Raw genomic sequence first — 14,637 nt, forward strand, 5'->3', positions numbered from 1 at the left:
TCAAGATGAGGGTTTCTGACCTCCTGACCTTAAGCTTTGCTTTGGGCTTGGCTATTTTCAATTTTCTATTTTATATATGCAACATGAGCATACACACCTTTAGTCCATCTAAAAAGAAAGAGAAGTAATCAGAGTTTCTCATTACCCATAAATGGAAGGCAAAAATCTTCATAAAAACTAGCATCTGTCACCCAAGAAATGTAATCTTTCTTAAGACAGTAAACATATACATCACTATTTTTTCAGCCTCAAAGCATAAGCATAGAAAATAGCAATCCCACATGTGAGCGACAACAAATCCACCCACAGACATCTCCAGACATTTAATGATCTTTTATTTATGTTCATAAGAAAAAGAGTAAAAAACGATAGCGTAGAAATTATACTAATAGAACAATGCAAAATTCCTCTTGCTTAAAATAGAAGCATCTCCATGATACTCCTTATTATCTGGATGATGGCACTGAAACCCAGAATTAGTAACAAACCTAATATATGTGTCATTTCTTTAAAAACTTTCCAGGTATACTCAGTGTCAATGAGCAATCATGTATTACTAACCACACACTGGCACATTCCACAGTAAAGCATTCATAGGAATTGAGGATATCAGCTATAGTATAGCAACCCTTGCAAGCAAAGAATGCATTTTCCAACAAGTAACCAGGCAGCTCTACAATCCAGTTCTCAGCTCTTAGTCTTCCAGTAGATAATTTGGGTTGACAACCAGGTATGGATCTTCATCAAAAGTCTCCTCTTCTTTGGATCCTCTCAGTCCTGACTGGGACAGTTCTATCAGAATGTGGTCCTGTAAGACAAAAATTTGTATTCAATCAAGAACAGAAAGGTTTTTGAAAGGCGTCTCCTTTTTATTCTGGTAGCAGCGCTTGCTGATAAGTTATTTAGCCCTCTTAATTGTGAACTCCCTCTTTAACAGGTTCCTTATCTTAACTATTATGTTCAGTGGAAAACTCTTACATATTGTATGCTTTCTGGGAACACTTCAATCTAAGTGGGTTTGTGTCTTTAAAACTGAGGCGTACTTTATAGTTTCATACTTTGTCCTCCAAACTGCCCTAGTGCCCCCATGATTTAGTCATCCATTGAATAAACTGAATTTTTGTATTGCGGTATCCTAATGTATAGCTAACACCATAGAAATACAGACAAATATCACTTCCACTTCTATAAGGACATAATATGGTGGTTTCAATTTTTACTTGTACATACCTCTAACTCATTTCAGCGTTTTCTCTATTTTAGCAGGTATTAAGCAAATAAGGTATTTATAACGCATCAGTCAATAACACGAAAGCACAAAACATATTTCTCAAATTAGGAAAGTATTCTATTAAAAATGCACCATGTACTGCACCATGTAAGTTAAAACCCTTTTTCATTATCCACACATTTCTATACATACATAATGTGTCAGTCGGTGAATGACTCTCTCAATGATCTTCTTTTTATTTATTAGTTCTTCTTCAGATTCTATTTCAGATTCAATTTCCTTTAGATACCAATTAATAAGTTCACTCTTCTTTAACGATGAATCATCCTCTTCTGCAAAGAAAATAATTTGCATAAACATAGCATCGGTAAGATACCATTCAAAGTGTAAGAGAAAAGCATTTATATGTTAACATTTACAACACTGAAAAGAGAATCATGCTTTTTAAGATGTTCAGACTTTCTTCTGTTTCTTAAAACACGTTTTGTACAGGAGGCTGTTGCATTATGGTTTAATTAGAGACATTTAGACTGAGAATTGAAGCTTTCAGGTCTATGCATCCAAGTAGCTTACAAATCAAGTGAGCAGCGTAGTTACCACATCAGCCTTCAGCTTCTAGAAAAAGCAGCTGTATGGTCTCATACAAGTATGCTGTGAGGGCAAAATAAAATCACTGTGGCACAATGCTGAATAAGTCATCCTTCTACACGTACTCAGCATTTTGAACATGAACTGTGGTCTCCATGCCCTTCCAAAAATTTCTAGCATTGGTATATAAAATGAGACAACTGTTGCATTTCACAACAACAGCCTCATTGCAAGAGAAATATTTCATCTTCTCAAGAACGAAGCAGCTGTTTGGCACATTGCAGCTATCTGGTTAAGTATATATTTTAGGCTGCCACTGCTGGCACACATTAAAGGTCTTGCTACAATTTTCACTGCTGCTGACTCTTCTAGTTAGGTTAAACCAGTAAATGCTATAAATCCTTTCCTGGGTCTGCTCTGTTGACATGCTACTTGACTTCCTGGATTTCAGTAAAAGACTGAAGAACCAGAGCTAGGAGTTTTATCTGTATCATCAGATCTAGTCCAGCCACATGTGTACAGGTTCACACCTGATCTAACAAGTTTTGTCTCAGCAGGAGTAAAAATCCCAAATGCAACATCATGAGATGTAGTAATGGTTGCTCCCTGAAATCAGGGTCTGCTATCTTTTTAATAAAAAAATACTTACCTTCCTCTGCTTTCCTAAGGTGCAGCACTAGGAGATTAGAAATTCGCTGATACTCAGTGAAGCCCAGTCTAAGAGAAGCCTTGGGTGCAACATCCTTGTTCACATCCTCAGAATGGCCATTGATCCCATTCACTACACCACTGACCCTAGCTGGAGCTTCTGCTTCACCTGTTTGGATACATGCTCAGGTTTAAATCTGTAACATCTTTTAACTGTTTAATACTCTGATCCACTGAAAAGTGTTTTATTGATCAATCAGGTGAGGGGACCCACAAGGAGGCTGAAGAAACAAGGGAGTTAAGAGTAGAAGTCAAGAGTCCTTAGATGAGAAGCAGGCGAGAAACCAAAAAGAAGCATACTCAAAAAAGGTAAAAGGCTGGAAGCACCTTCCCCTTTGAAAAAATTCTCTACGTTTACCATTGACTCCATCTTGCTCCTCTTGATCCTCCATTTGCTGTTCATCATCTTGGTCCAAATTGATGTCGGGAGTCTCAACTCTAATGATGGATTTGTTTAAAAGCCTGAAAGCTTCCTTCACATGCTTCGGGTGAACCTGGGTAAGATTTGATAGAAAAAAGCATTTAAAGCTTTCCCCCCACCCCCTCAACAGCTCCAGAAACTCACCTCTGACAAAGAAATTTTTTACCTATTTCACCTGATTAATCCTAAGCAGCAAAGACTCTACAAGTCAAATTATATCCTACTACAACTCCTCTGAGTTCAGACAAGGTTAGAGAGGGAATAAGAAACCTGATGAATCTTTCAGGCTTCAGCAATCACGTGGAGTTGATAAAAATTTTACATAAGCCAAGAACATTTTGAAGGAAGATCAGTGAAGCAAGAACCATGAAAGAAATGGGTCCGAACAGAAGCAACATGGAAAAACAAAACAAAACCCCCCATGTAATTAATGAGGCTCTCCTCCAAAATTTAAAAGCAAAACCTGGAAAAATCATCTCTAGCTGAGCTGTAAGCTAAAAGCCATCTATTTCTGTACAAGCTGAATTTAATTAAAAAGAACCCAATGGGCGTCCTTCTTACACAACCAGTGAGCAAGTTTCTATCACTGCATGTGTCATATAGCCCCTGTTTGCCACAATTTGACAGATAACGGGCTAAGACTGGTGATACAACTGTAATGCATAAGTATGTAAGTTCTCAGTTTGGACCAGCTGATCTCAGTTTTACAAGACATACCCTAAAACCAGTATTTCTGGCATACAAATTCAGAGTGTGACAACATCACAAGTGAAAACATGATCCGAGCTCTCCTCTTCACCCACAGGATTTGCATATGCACATTACCACAGCAAAACAGCACAGCCAGAGCTCCCACAACATTTATATAAACACTTATACAAACTTCCATCAAAAACACTTTCATCATGGTACCTCATCACAGCAGTGCATACGGGCCATAGCTTCAGACAGCCGAATCATGCTTTCCAGTTGTCGCACTGTGATTCTCCAGGACGACTTTGTCACTCCAGAGCCATCACGCTGCCGCAGCCGTTTATACTGCTCCACTATAAAGTCCTCGGACTCCTTAGATATCTTTGTGACATTCAGATAGTATGACAGTTTGCCATGTTAAAATTATTAAAGCATATTCTTCTTGCATTAGATTGGCACTCCCCAGATGTTTTTGTAGTAGCTATTGCTTTTCTCTGAAATATTATACACTATATATATAATAAGATTGTCATTATATTTATCTGTTATGTTAAAATTATATTGCAGTAACTATTACAGCAACAATGATATTACAGTAAGTACACTGACACACTACTTTACAGCAGATTTTTGATATTTTCTATTTTTCTGTTCCACTGACTTGCTTCTGGGCATAATTCATGTCTGTCTCTACTAGATTGCTCTATGTTTCTTTACCTCTCGTTCTGCATGCAAATGTACATACAAGCATACACTCCATATACTAACTCTCACTACAGCTTCGTGTACATACTTCCTTGCCTGAATCTATCTGCACATATACAGATCCATCTGGAAAACAAACTCCCCACCACATGGGAATGAAATGGGAGTTTTCAAAACTCTGTAAGAGAGGGTGTTCTCTCCTTCCATTTGAGAGGAACTGTATTAGAAGAAGTTCTGAAGAATGTAACACAGTCCCTCCAAGCTGCTATTTGGACACACCACAAAAATCTGTACTTAGAACAGTTTCCCATATTCTGTATTTTACCATAATGAAAGCAAACAAATATTGAGGAACAATATCCTTTTAAAGACATTAATCAATACATCAATGAAATACAAAAATCTCTGCAGCAGCTGTGCTGAATAACCCATGCCCTTGAAGTATGCGAAAGCTATGACACGAGCCCTCAATTGTTCAGGAGAGGTTAAGAACTGCCACCAGAGTTAAGACTACTGATGGAAACAGTCTCAGCTAGGCTGGCTGGATTACTGGAGTTAAAAACATAATCCCAAAAGTACATAGCTCCAGAATTATGTGATGTTTCTAGATAATAACTGAGTTTAGAGCTCTTTTCTGCACTGTCTTTGCATTTGCCAGAAAAGAAGCATGCTACTGTTCCTTTGGCTCTCCCTCATACAGAACAACTTATACAGGAAAATAGAATTACCTTTGGTTTGAACTGTCTTGCAAACAGCAGATACCTCCTGATATCATCTAATGAATAGACACGATCAACAGATTCTTCTACTCTGGAATGCAGATCAACTATGCGTCTGGCAATGGCATAATCTGTAACCTGGGATATTATTGCTCTGTCAGATCACTTTCACAAAGTCAGCCAAATATCAAAGCAGCAGCTATAATCTTCCTTCCCATTCCCCTCCCTCACTTGCAAACTTCATGGCAGAGCTAGCCTTCCCAGAAGCCAGACTCTCTGCCAGAAGATTCAGGAGAATGCCAGGGAGGTTTTTAATTGAAGGAAACATAGCAGAGAAGGGACAAAAGACAGTTTTAGGATTTATAACCTCTTGGAACTCTCCTGGGTTACAACTTAGCCACAGAATAGGCAGAAAGCAGCACTCTGCAGTGTGGGAACTGCTTTCTTCCTTTTCAGCCTATTCTGTCTCTTTCATCAGTCCCTTCTTAATTAGATAATCACTCTGAGAAAAACAGTGGAAAGAATAGCGCTGAACCAACTTCAACCTCTCTCATGCCTTCCCAAGACAAATGCCACATAGACAGGTGGTAGCAGTATTAAAATTAGTGACCAGTGATTTTTTAAAAATTACTAATGGTGTTAAGTTTGCAGCTCAAATCACTACAAAATGAAAAGGCAGTATCCTTGTATTCAACAGAGCACATTCAAATTTGTACTGCCAGCTTTTAACTTTGCACACAGAGAAGCAGAAGCAAGATACCTGCATTAGATCAGCTTCACCTAAAATTGTAGATGGCACCAAGATGGTCAGAGGGCAGAAGCACATGCTGTATGAGGAGAGGCTGAAAAAACTGGGTCTGCTCAGCTTGAAAAGAAAGCAACTGCCTCACTGGTGAGTATAGATGTGATGAAGCCAAACTGTTCTTAGAATTACAGACTGACAAGAGGCAACTGACACAAACTGAACCATGAGAAATTCTGATTAGATATAAAAGTTGTTATTTTTTAATGCATGAGAGTTATCAAACATTGCAGTAGGAGCCTAGAGACTGCAGAATCCCCATCCTTGCAGATACTCAAAACTCACCAGGTCAACCTGTTCTCTATGATCTGCTTTGTGTGAAGTTAGACTAGAAACCTCCAGAGATATTTTCTGACATAAATTATCTGACAGTTTCTTAAAATTACCTCATTACATTCATCCACAAGAATGAAGAAAAGATCAAAGCGAGACATGATGGGAGCTGACAGGTTTATGTTCTGTTTCAGTGACTTGGATCTGTCATAGTGCCCACCAACTGGGTTTGCTGCAGCCAAAATGGAGGTCCTGGCATTCAGGGTAGCCTGGCAGTGAAAAATATGAATAAAAAGAGAAGACAAGAATGCCTGTGACCACTTGCTATATCAGCTCATTGCAATTTGAATAGGTCAGCACAATATCTTTTAGATAATGTTTCAATGGAGGTATTACAACCATCACTCCTCAGAAGAACCCAGATTCTTCTAACCAGCTCTTTGTAACCAGGTCTTGGCCGCAAGAAACAGTTTGATGTATCAACATATTAACACTGTCACACTCTTGCCAACAATACTGAAACAAACTTAAAATTGCTTCTCACAAACACTCCATTTCTCACAGTGCAAATACATGTTTATACAAACACGCACAGATCTATATCCTCTGTCAGGGTTACTTCAAGGTTAGGATTTCCTCGTTTTGTTTCCTGTCCTCTACTACATTTTTTTCCCCTTTCAGTAACATTTCTGATCTTTTTTTTTTTTTCCCTGGGATATGTCACACAAAACTTTGCAGGCAAGTGATCTCTGTCCTGCCACAGTGAGGCTGCTGACATGAGAATCTGACAGATGATGCTAGACCAGTACATGTAACAAACAGTCCAGTGACAGTACAGACTAGACAATCAGAGGAATAGCACAAACTACCTTTACTCCTGCTTTAGTAATGGATATAGTCTGCTGCTCCATCGCTTCATGAATGGCTACTTGATCCCGCAGTTCCATTTTGTCAAATTCATCGATGCAACAAACCCCCTGCAGTGCAATAAAAAATAATGTCACCCCAGTTCAATCATTCTGGGGGTAAAAAAGCATCTTTAAGACAATTTGGCACTCTGTTGTTAATCAAAACCACTCCAGGATACAGGAACCTTAGTTCCTGGACTCACGTTATCTGCCAGCATCAGTGCTCCAGCTTCAATGACAAATTCATGAGACTCTTCATCTTTCACAACAGCAGCTGTCAGACCAGCAGCACTGGAGGCTTTTCCGCTGGTGTATACAGCACGAGGACTGAACTCATCTACATGCCTAAGGAGAGGAATAAGAGTGAGGAACTTAAAAGTCCAATCAAAACTTGGAGAAACAAGACAGCTGCAATACAGAGCTGTTTTCAGTCTCTCAGGAAATGACTTGCTCCTTCCTTCAGAAAGCAATTAATATTTAGGTAGGCTTTCTCACCTCTAATGATGTTTGAGCAACCCCTGGAAACTAACCCTTATCTAACTGCAGTCTCTCACAAGTCTGTTATTTACCTGTGGTTACATTAGCAGAAAAAATAATCCAGACCATTTCCCACGAGTCTTCTGCTGACTTCACAAGCTAACACAGCTCATAGGAAAAAAATCAGCAAAAAGGAATAAATGGCTTCACAGAAATAAGCAGTGAGACTGACCACAAGCAGCCTAAGGCAGCTTTTGTGGTGCCTCTAGATTTCTGAGTTGCAGTGCATGCTGCAAGGACCTCTGCATTGTTCTCCATGAAGCTGAGGTCAATAAACAGCATGGCAAAATAAAACCGTAACGAATAAAATTTCCAATTAAAAAGCATTAGAAGCATAATTATTTATTTCATAATTATTTCTCAGAGCTAGCAGTTGTCGATTTGTTCAAAGTGCTGAAACCTACCCACTTTGACTAAACTAAAAAAATGCAGGAGGGGGCAGAAATAATTATTTCATTTGCCTGATATTTTATATGGGAAATAAATTCTGTACTTTAATATACAATGTCATTTGAAAAACTTTAGAAATTAATACTTCATTTTTTTGTGATTATCACAGGAACTTGAGTTTGTTTCAGCCCTGTTCAAATACTTCAACCACATCCAAACAATCGCTGGATAATATTCTTAAATGTTTTATTTCCCTTTCCTTAACATGGAAAAAGCACAGTTCACGTTTATAGCTCTTGTCACTCTGGACAATGATTAAATACTTTGTTTTAATGAGATGCTTACTTCAGAAACTGACTCTTGGCTGTACTTGGATCACCAACCACACACACATTGATGTCACCACGCAATGAAGTGCCTTCTGAAGTGGTCTTAGGAACTCCTCCAAAAAGCATCAGCAGGACCCCACGTTTCACTTCATCATTACCTGCCCCAGAACAGACAGCTCAATTAAAAAATCCAAAAGAACACACCACATTCTTCCTATTTAAAAGAAATTTCACCCCACTAGAATTTTAGAGCGTTTGGGTACATCTGCTCAGAATTTACCTATTTGCTAAACTTCCTCTATAACTGCATTTATGTGCTTGATTTAGCTTCAGGGCAGACTGACTCAGAAAGCAGCAGAATTCCTTGATGCTACACAGGCTTAGAATATGAACCAAATTCAGCTGATCAAACTTTTCAGATATAAACAACGTACGTCCTCAAACTAGCTCTGAGCCAAAAAGAACTGCAAACACGCACATACATGTACAAGAGCATACAACTATTGAAACCCTTAAATCTTCTGAAAGAAGCCCATATAAAATAGAGCTCACACCCAAGAGCCCAAGAGTCAACTTTATGTAGGGTCTGGCAGATCACCTAATAGCAAAGCCAACTGTTCTGACTAATATGTTGAAGGCCTTAAAGATTAAGCATAGCAAGTACTCAGGAAATAGATTCTCGTTTACTAGCAAAACCAGTGCTAGAAGAGAGAATTTGTGGTAGTTGGCATACAGCTCTCAAGTTTTCCCAAACAGCAGTACAGAGACAGCAAAGAGTTCATATTTTCACAAGAGACATCTTTCCTCTAAGAAGCAACAAATGGACTCTTACCATGGATAGTGGGGAAGAGGCTGGTGCAGAGATTATGGTAAAGGTTCTTGTCTTGGCTCATTTCAAACACCTTTTCCCACTCTTTCACAGACATTTGGTTTTTAATGCTTTCTGCAGTCTGCTCTTCATCTCGGATCTCTTTTCCACCAAACTAAAGAAAAGGAGACAAACAAAGGAGTAATGTGGTCACTACCAAATGAGAGCTCATTGCCTTATACCTTTAAAAATATACAATTTCCTAGGGCCAAAATCAAAAGCATGCAACTTGTTACTTTGAAAACCAAGAAGACACGTTTGTCCACAGAGTAAAGAGCAAGTAAAAAAGAGCAAGCAAGTAAACAAGTACTGCTTCCTCTGGCTAAAATTTGCCTTTGTAAGCATTCTTCAATAACTGAAATTTACAAGGTCTTCATTCCTCTAGAATGAGACAGGAAACTTTTACACTTGGAATGTAACAGATGCTGGTTTTATCTTATGTGATGGTGAAGCTGCTAGGAGAATTGTAGATTAAAATATCACACCATGATATTTTAACCCAGCCACAGTCGATATTACTTATTATGCTGTAGTAACATTCCAAGATGTGATAAACAAGAGGGAACAAGAAGGATTGCTGTTTTCCTTCTGACAAAATGAAACAAACCTCCATGATTTCCTGGAGGAAAAGCAAATGCTGCAGAAATGGATGAAAACTGAACAGAAATGAATGGATCAGTTTCCTCTTTAGAACTGATACATTGATAACGTTGGCAAATAATCACATCTGTGAAAACTGCTATGAACAATAAGGACAAGAATAAAAAAAATCCCTGCTGTATAAATCTAATCAGTATATAAAGACAGACAAATGCACAGGAAGGTGATACACATATGTACTTAGCTTTACCCATTCCCACTCCCTAATTTGAGGTAAAGCCATAACAGCAAAAATCATCAATACCTTTAAAGTTTGTTGGTTTTTTTTCCCAGACTCACCCGTGGATTTGTTGGTGCAACATAACAAGCTAGAAAGACTAGCTTATATGACAGCTCTCTGACTCCAAGGGCACGAAGTCCTCGGACACCTTCAGCTTCATAGCCCTCTGTCCCACTGATCCGGGAGCTGGTTTCTGCACGCACCCCTGCCATTAGAGTGGGAGTCAGAACAGCAGTTCCCAGAATAAGTGGGAAAGACATCTCATCAAGGTCATGAGCAGTAGCAACAAACCTGGTGTTGAGAGCTGAGACACGTCAGGCACAACAATCAGTGACCCCGTGAAGTCACATTTGTCACCTGCCTGAGCAGACTCCACTGCTTCTGCGCGCAAGATCACTTCCACACTGCGAGGAATGCTACCACGTGGCAGCTCGGCCTGCGTCTCCTGAATGCGAACCTGAGGAGAGAGAATACTAAGCACTTAGCAAATGTCACCAAATTTGAAAATGCTTCTAAAGCTAAGCTGCTAACTAAGACAGTAAGTAGCCTTTGACTGCTGCCATCCACATCAACAGTGACATTTCTCCTACAATAAGACAACCAACCAAAAATCCCTTCACTAATCAGTAAGGAGCCTTGGAGAAACTTAAGAGGATACACAGTGGCCACAATGGCAATTCTGAGGGCTAGGAAAAGCAACTTGAAGAGTCAGGTTAATGCGACTGACACAAAGTATCACTGCAAGATGTGAAGTGCTGAGGATCTGGTAGAGCAAATGAACTGGGAAGAGTAAAACACTGCAGATACCAAAACATCTTTTCCTATGAAACAACTAGACATGATGTACCTGCAACATGAAACTAGCATTTGCTCCAATACGTGGTTTTTCAGTGATTCACTTAGACAGTAAATATCATACAACAAAACCTGTTTGATTATATTCACAATTCCCATGTTTAAACATAAGCCTTCCATAGAAAGAAAGAAACTATCTGCATAAATTCCAGTGCTTTTTCTTGAAGTCTTTTCTTGATATTGACAGAACCAAAATTAACAGTCTTCAGTGTGTTGCAGTACAAGCAACACCTTTCAACTACCACAGAAACATCATTCGTATTTGCCATCGCCCCCCGACCTCACCACTGTACCTTTTGGAAATCAACAAATCTTGATTTGTTTGTGTCCAGCAGGAATCTCCTCCTATTGGCACAGACTGGGTTTCTGCAGATGTTTGGCTGTGTGTATTTAAATTGCTGTTCCACATCTTTAACCACTGTCTGGCAGTCGAGGCACATGAAGGTTCCACTTACAAGCTCGGGGTGGACTGGGTGGGTACGCACCACCTGTCCACTGATACGCATCAGTGAGCCAATTTTTGCCGAAGTTAGCTCTCGGATTCTGTTTAAAACAGAAATTCAAAAAGATTAAATTATTGAGTTGACATTTTTTATGTCCAGGGTACTACCCAAGTACTAACATGCAACTAGTTTCATTCAGTCTGTGACTAAAGAGCAGTTTTAACAGATAGAAAAAGCAAGGTTACTAGAATATATTCTCATTTTATGATTTTACATAAACTTTTGGATTAATACTAAAGGTCAAACCAATGCAAAAGCTACTTCAGTGATATTTCAACAGCAACATACTCTAAATTACTCTTTAAATTCAAGAAGTTACATTTGTTTGAGGAATATGATGCATGCAAGTATCTGAAATGTTTCACAAATGAAAAAATGTTTCAAAAGATAACCTGCACAAGATCAGGAAACTTCATAATAGTACTGGTCAACTGTACATTTCACACTGCTTTACTGAAACAGTTCCAGTATGTTTTGACACTTCTTTTCCACTAGTAAAAATGTACAAGTTTTTGGAATTAGTAATCATCTTACTTGAGCCTGGTAGGTAGGTCTTGGAATGCAATATAAAAATCCTTGTTTGCAGGAACATTTCCATGGTCTCTGGCAAAAGTCTTTACTGCTCGGCAGAGGTAAGGGTAAACCCTGAAATACAGAAAAAAAATTCAAATTTTAAAGAAGTTATCAAAATGTCTTCTTTGCTTTAGACTACACCAAAGGCTTGTATCATACATTTCCAGGTTCTGGTTTTTATTGCCCTATTATTGTAGGAACACACAAAACCCAATCTAAATACCCTAAGTATGCAATTACTGCATAATAATGCCATTTGCTTTATTGTCTGAAAACTGACTTTTTAAAGTCTCGTATTATGACACTGTTATCCTTGTATTAAGTAGACGATCCTCAAAATAAGCCACTGACTCACAAAGTATTTTCAGAACAAGAACTTCTAGAGTTTATTCCTTATTCCTGTATTGACCACCTACTTCTTTATCAGCATAAATGCAGTTGCCTAGTTAGCTAAGAGTTTCCAGAAAGGAGTCCATTGAGAAATTAAGTTCTGATCCAGTAAAGAGAAAAAAAAAAAAAATCCTTAAATGTGTTTTCAGGATACGGAAGCAGACAAACCTTTCATTTTTTATATAACATGTAAAAGATGTCACGAGACCACAGCATTGCCAAGTTCTCAGGTACACCTTACCTGTAAAATTCCTCTTGAATGGTGGTAGAAAGCTGCTGGTTGAACTGCTCCAAATCCACAAAGCTTACAGTCAAAGTGTTCCGCTCTGGTCGAATCAGTTCTTCAGCATCACGCAAGTATTTGACCTCCCCATCGCTGTTCTGGAACCTGAAAGTGATTCAGGAAAGCGTTTCACAGTTACACATCAGGCAGCAACTGAATGCAATCAGATACTTCTGAATTCAGGAGAGAAGGCGAGGGAAAGGATCACACACATTGAGGAGTGTGCAAGGGAATGACACCATCCCACAGTTCCTTGCAAACGCCTTTCCAACAATACTTCTTCTGCCCCCTTGCTGCATCTATCAGCCGCTCAGCACAGACACACCGGGTCTGCACTCCATACAGTAGGTTTGCCCCACAGAAACTTACTTATGATTTAACACCGACTTTGCACCAGCAAACCCGGTTTTGTTTCCTCAAGGTGATGTTAACAGTTCCCTTGTTTGCTGCTGATGGGTCCCTCGGGAAGAAAAATGTGGAAAGCCAGCTGTATTAAGGAGTAGCATTCGAGCCCTGAAATGAATTTTCAACCTGGCTGTCACAAAACGTCTTTGGAAGGGACCAAACGCATCTAACAAAGTGCCCGCAAAACCTCTCTGGGGAGGATTTTGCCAGCCAAGGCAGCACCGTGCTCTTCTCCTATACCTCTTGCACGGTAGACACCTCACAACAGGGGAGTGTCCCAGCGGGGAGGGGGGCAGATGACGGGAGCGACTTCCCGACTGAAACACGGCGGGTTGTGGCGGCAGGCCCTGACAAGATTCACCCAAATGGCGGCTCCCTCTAAGGCGCCAGCGGCCCTCCGCGGCCCACCGCCTCCTGGCGGTCCTGCCCGCCCTCCGCCGGGCCCAGCCCTTCCACTCACTCCTCTAAGAAGTCCTGGAACAACTTCTGGCACTTCTCGGCCACCTCATCCCGAAGCTGCTGTTGGTGCTGCGCCGCGCCCGCATTACCCAGTACCAGATCCATCCCGACCGCTGCTCCGACTCCAGCCCGGCCCCACAGCGGTTCGCGCCACAGCGCACCCCACGTGCGCCTCTGTGCCAGCCAATGGGCGAGCGCCGTCCCGCAGAGCCCCGCCCCGACGCCCTAGCTCCACCTTGTCTCACGGGCCTTTTCGCGCCAAAAGCGCGGGGTGTGCTGCAGTTGGGGTTAGTTCCGGGACCGGGTTGGAGATGGATCGCTGCCCGTGGGGGCTAAGGCTCAGCGGGTAGGTGCCGGCAGGAAGCGTCGGGTGGCCTAGGAGCCAAGCCCCGACCATCAGCACTCTGATCCCGGCCGGGTCTTTGTCTCTCGCTACTTGCTGGAGGGGTTGATCAGCTTTGTCTTGTAAACTCGTCGGTGCTGTGGAGGACTTTAACCTCCACAGGCAGAAGAACGTGTCCCGTAAACATGTAGGTGTCTACTGTGGTGGTCTCAGGGTAGTCTTTAGCTGCAGTGAACTTGAGCAGGCTGCTAGTTTCCTGGAGAAGCAGGTCAGCTACAATAACGGTAACAGCTGCTGGCACAGCCAGCACTCTCTTGAGGAGGCTCAGAGCCATGAAGCCCGTAAATTGCGTGGTGGAAGTGCCTTGGGCAGCGTCTTGCTGACAAAGACCCTCTGGGTAGGCTGCACCTCCGGTTTTTAAAGGACCAGCCTCAGGTGAGCATGGCACAAATTAAGCCAGGTGAGGGTCAGGCTCGAGTTTGGACAGTTGGCTCCTTGTTTGTAACAGGCTCATGAGCAGGATGGCATAAGGTAGCATATGCCAAGCGGTGTCATGGCTGACAGCCATTACCGAATGGCAGCTGGTGGCACATGATCGCCTGCCAGCAGGAACCGTTTCAGTATCTGAAAAATTACTTACCACTGCTCTGCCACCTGCAAAGTCATTAATCTCTGCCTAACTGGGAACTTTGCTGTAATTACTGCAGCTAAGGGCTGACTCTCAGTTCTGAAAGGTTTTAAAAAGCCCTAGCTGCACAAGCTTCCTGCAGTACC

At 41.0% G+C, this 14,637-nt stretch overlaps 1 protein-coding gene across 1 annotated transcript; it reads right to left on the reverse strand.

Moving 5' to 3' along the window:
- Positions 1-318: 318 nt before the first annotated feature.
- MCM6 (minichromosome maintenance complex component 6) lies at positions 319-13,681 on the reverse strand. The gene is made up of 17 exons (XM_061354334.1): positions 13,522-13,681; positions 12,615-12,761; positions 11,945-12,055; positions 11,201-11,450; positions 10,344-10,509; positions 10,112-10,257; positions 9,137-9,287; positions 8,321-8,462; positions 7,252-7,393; positions 7,010-7,117; positions 6,254-6,409; positions 5,075-5,203; positions 3,861-4,022; positions 2,886-3,021; positions 2,469-2,636; positions 1,424-1,563; positions 319-808 (listed from the first exon to the last, which is right to left on the reverse strand). Exons 1-17 carry the CDS (start codon positions 13,623-13,625, stop codon positions 695-697), a joined length of 2,472 nt encoding a protein of 823 aa, XP_061210318.1. The 5' UTR covers positions 13,626-13,681; the 3' UTR covers positions 319-694.
- Positions 13,682-14,637: the final 956 nt, after the last annotated feature.

This window comes from Neopsephotus bourkii, unplaced genomic scaffold (genome assembly GCF_033783945.1).
Source record: "Neopsephotus bourkii isolate Nb327-2 ecotype Australia unplaced genomic scaffold, CSIRO-AGI_Nbou_v1 NB_730, whole genome shotgun sequence".
NCBI lineage: Eukaryota > Metazoa > Chordata > Aves > Psittaciformes > Psittacidae > Neopsephotus > Neopsephotus bourkii.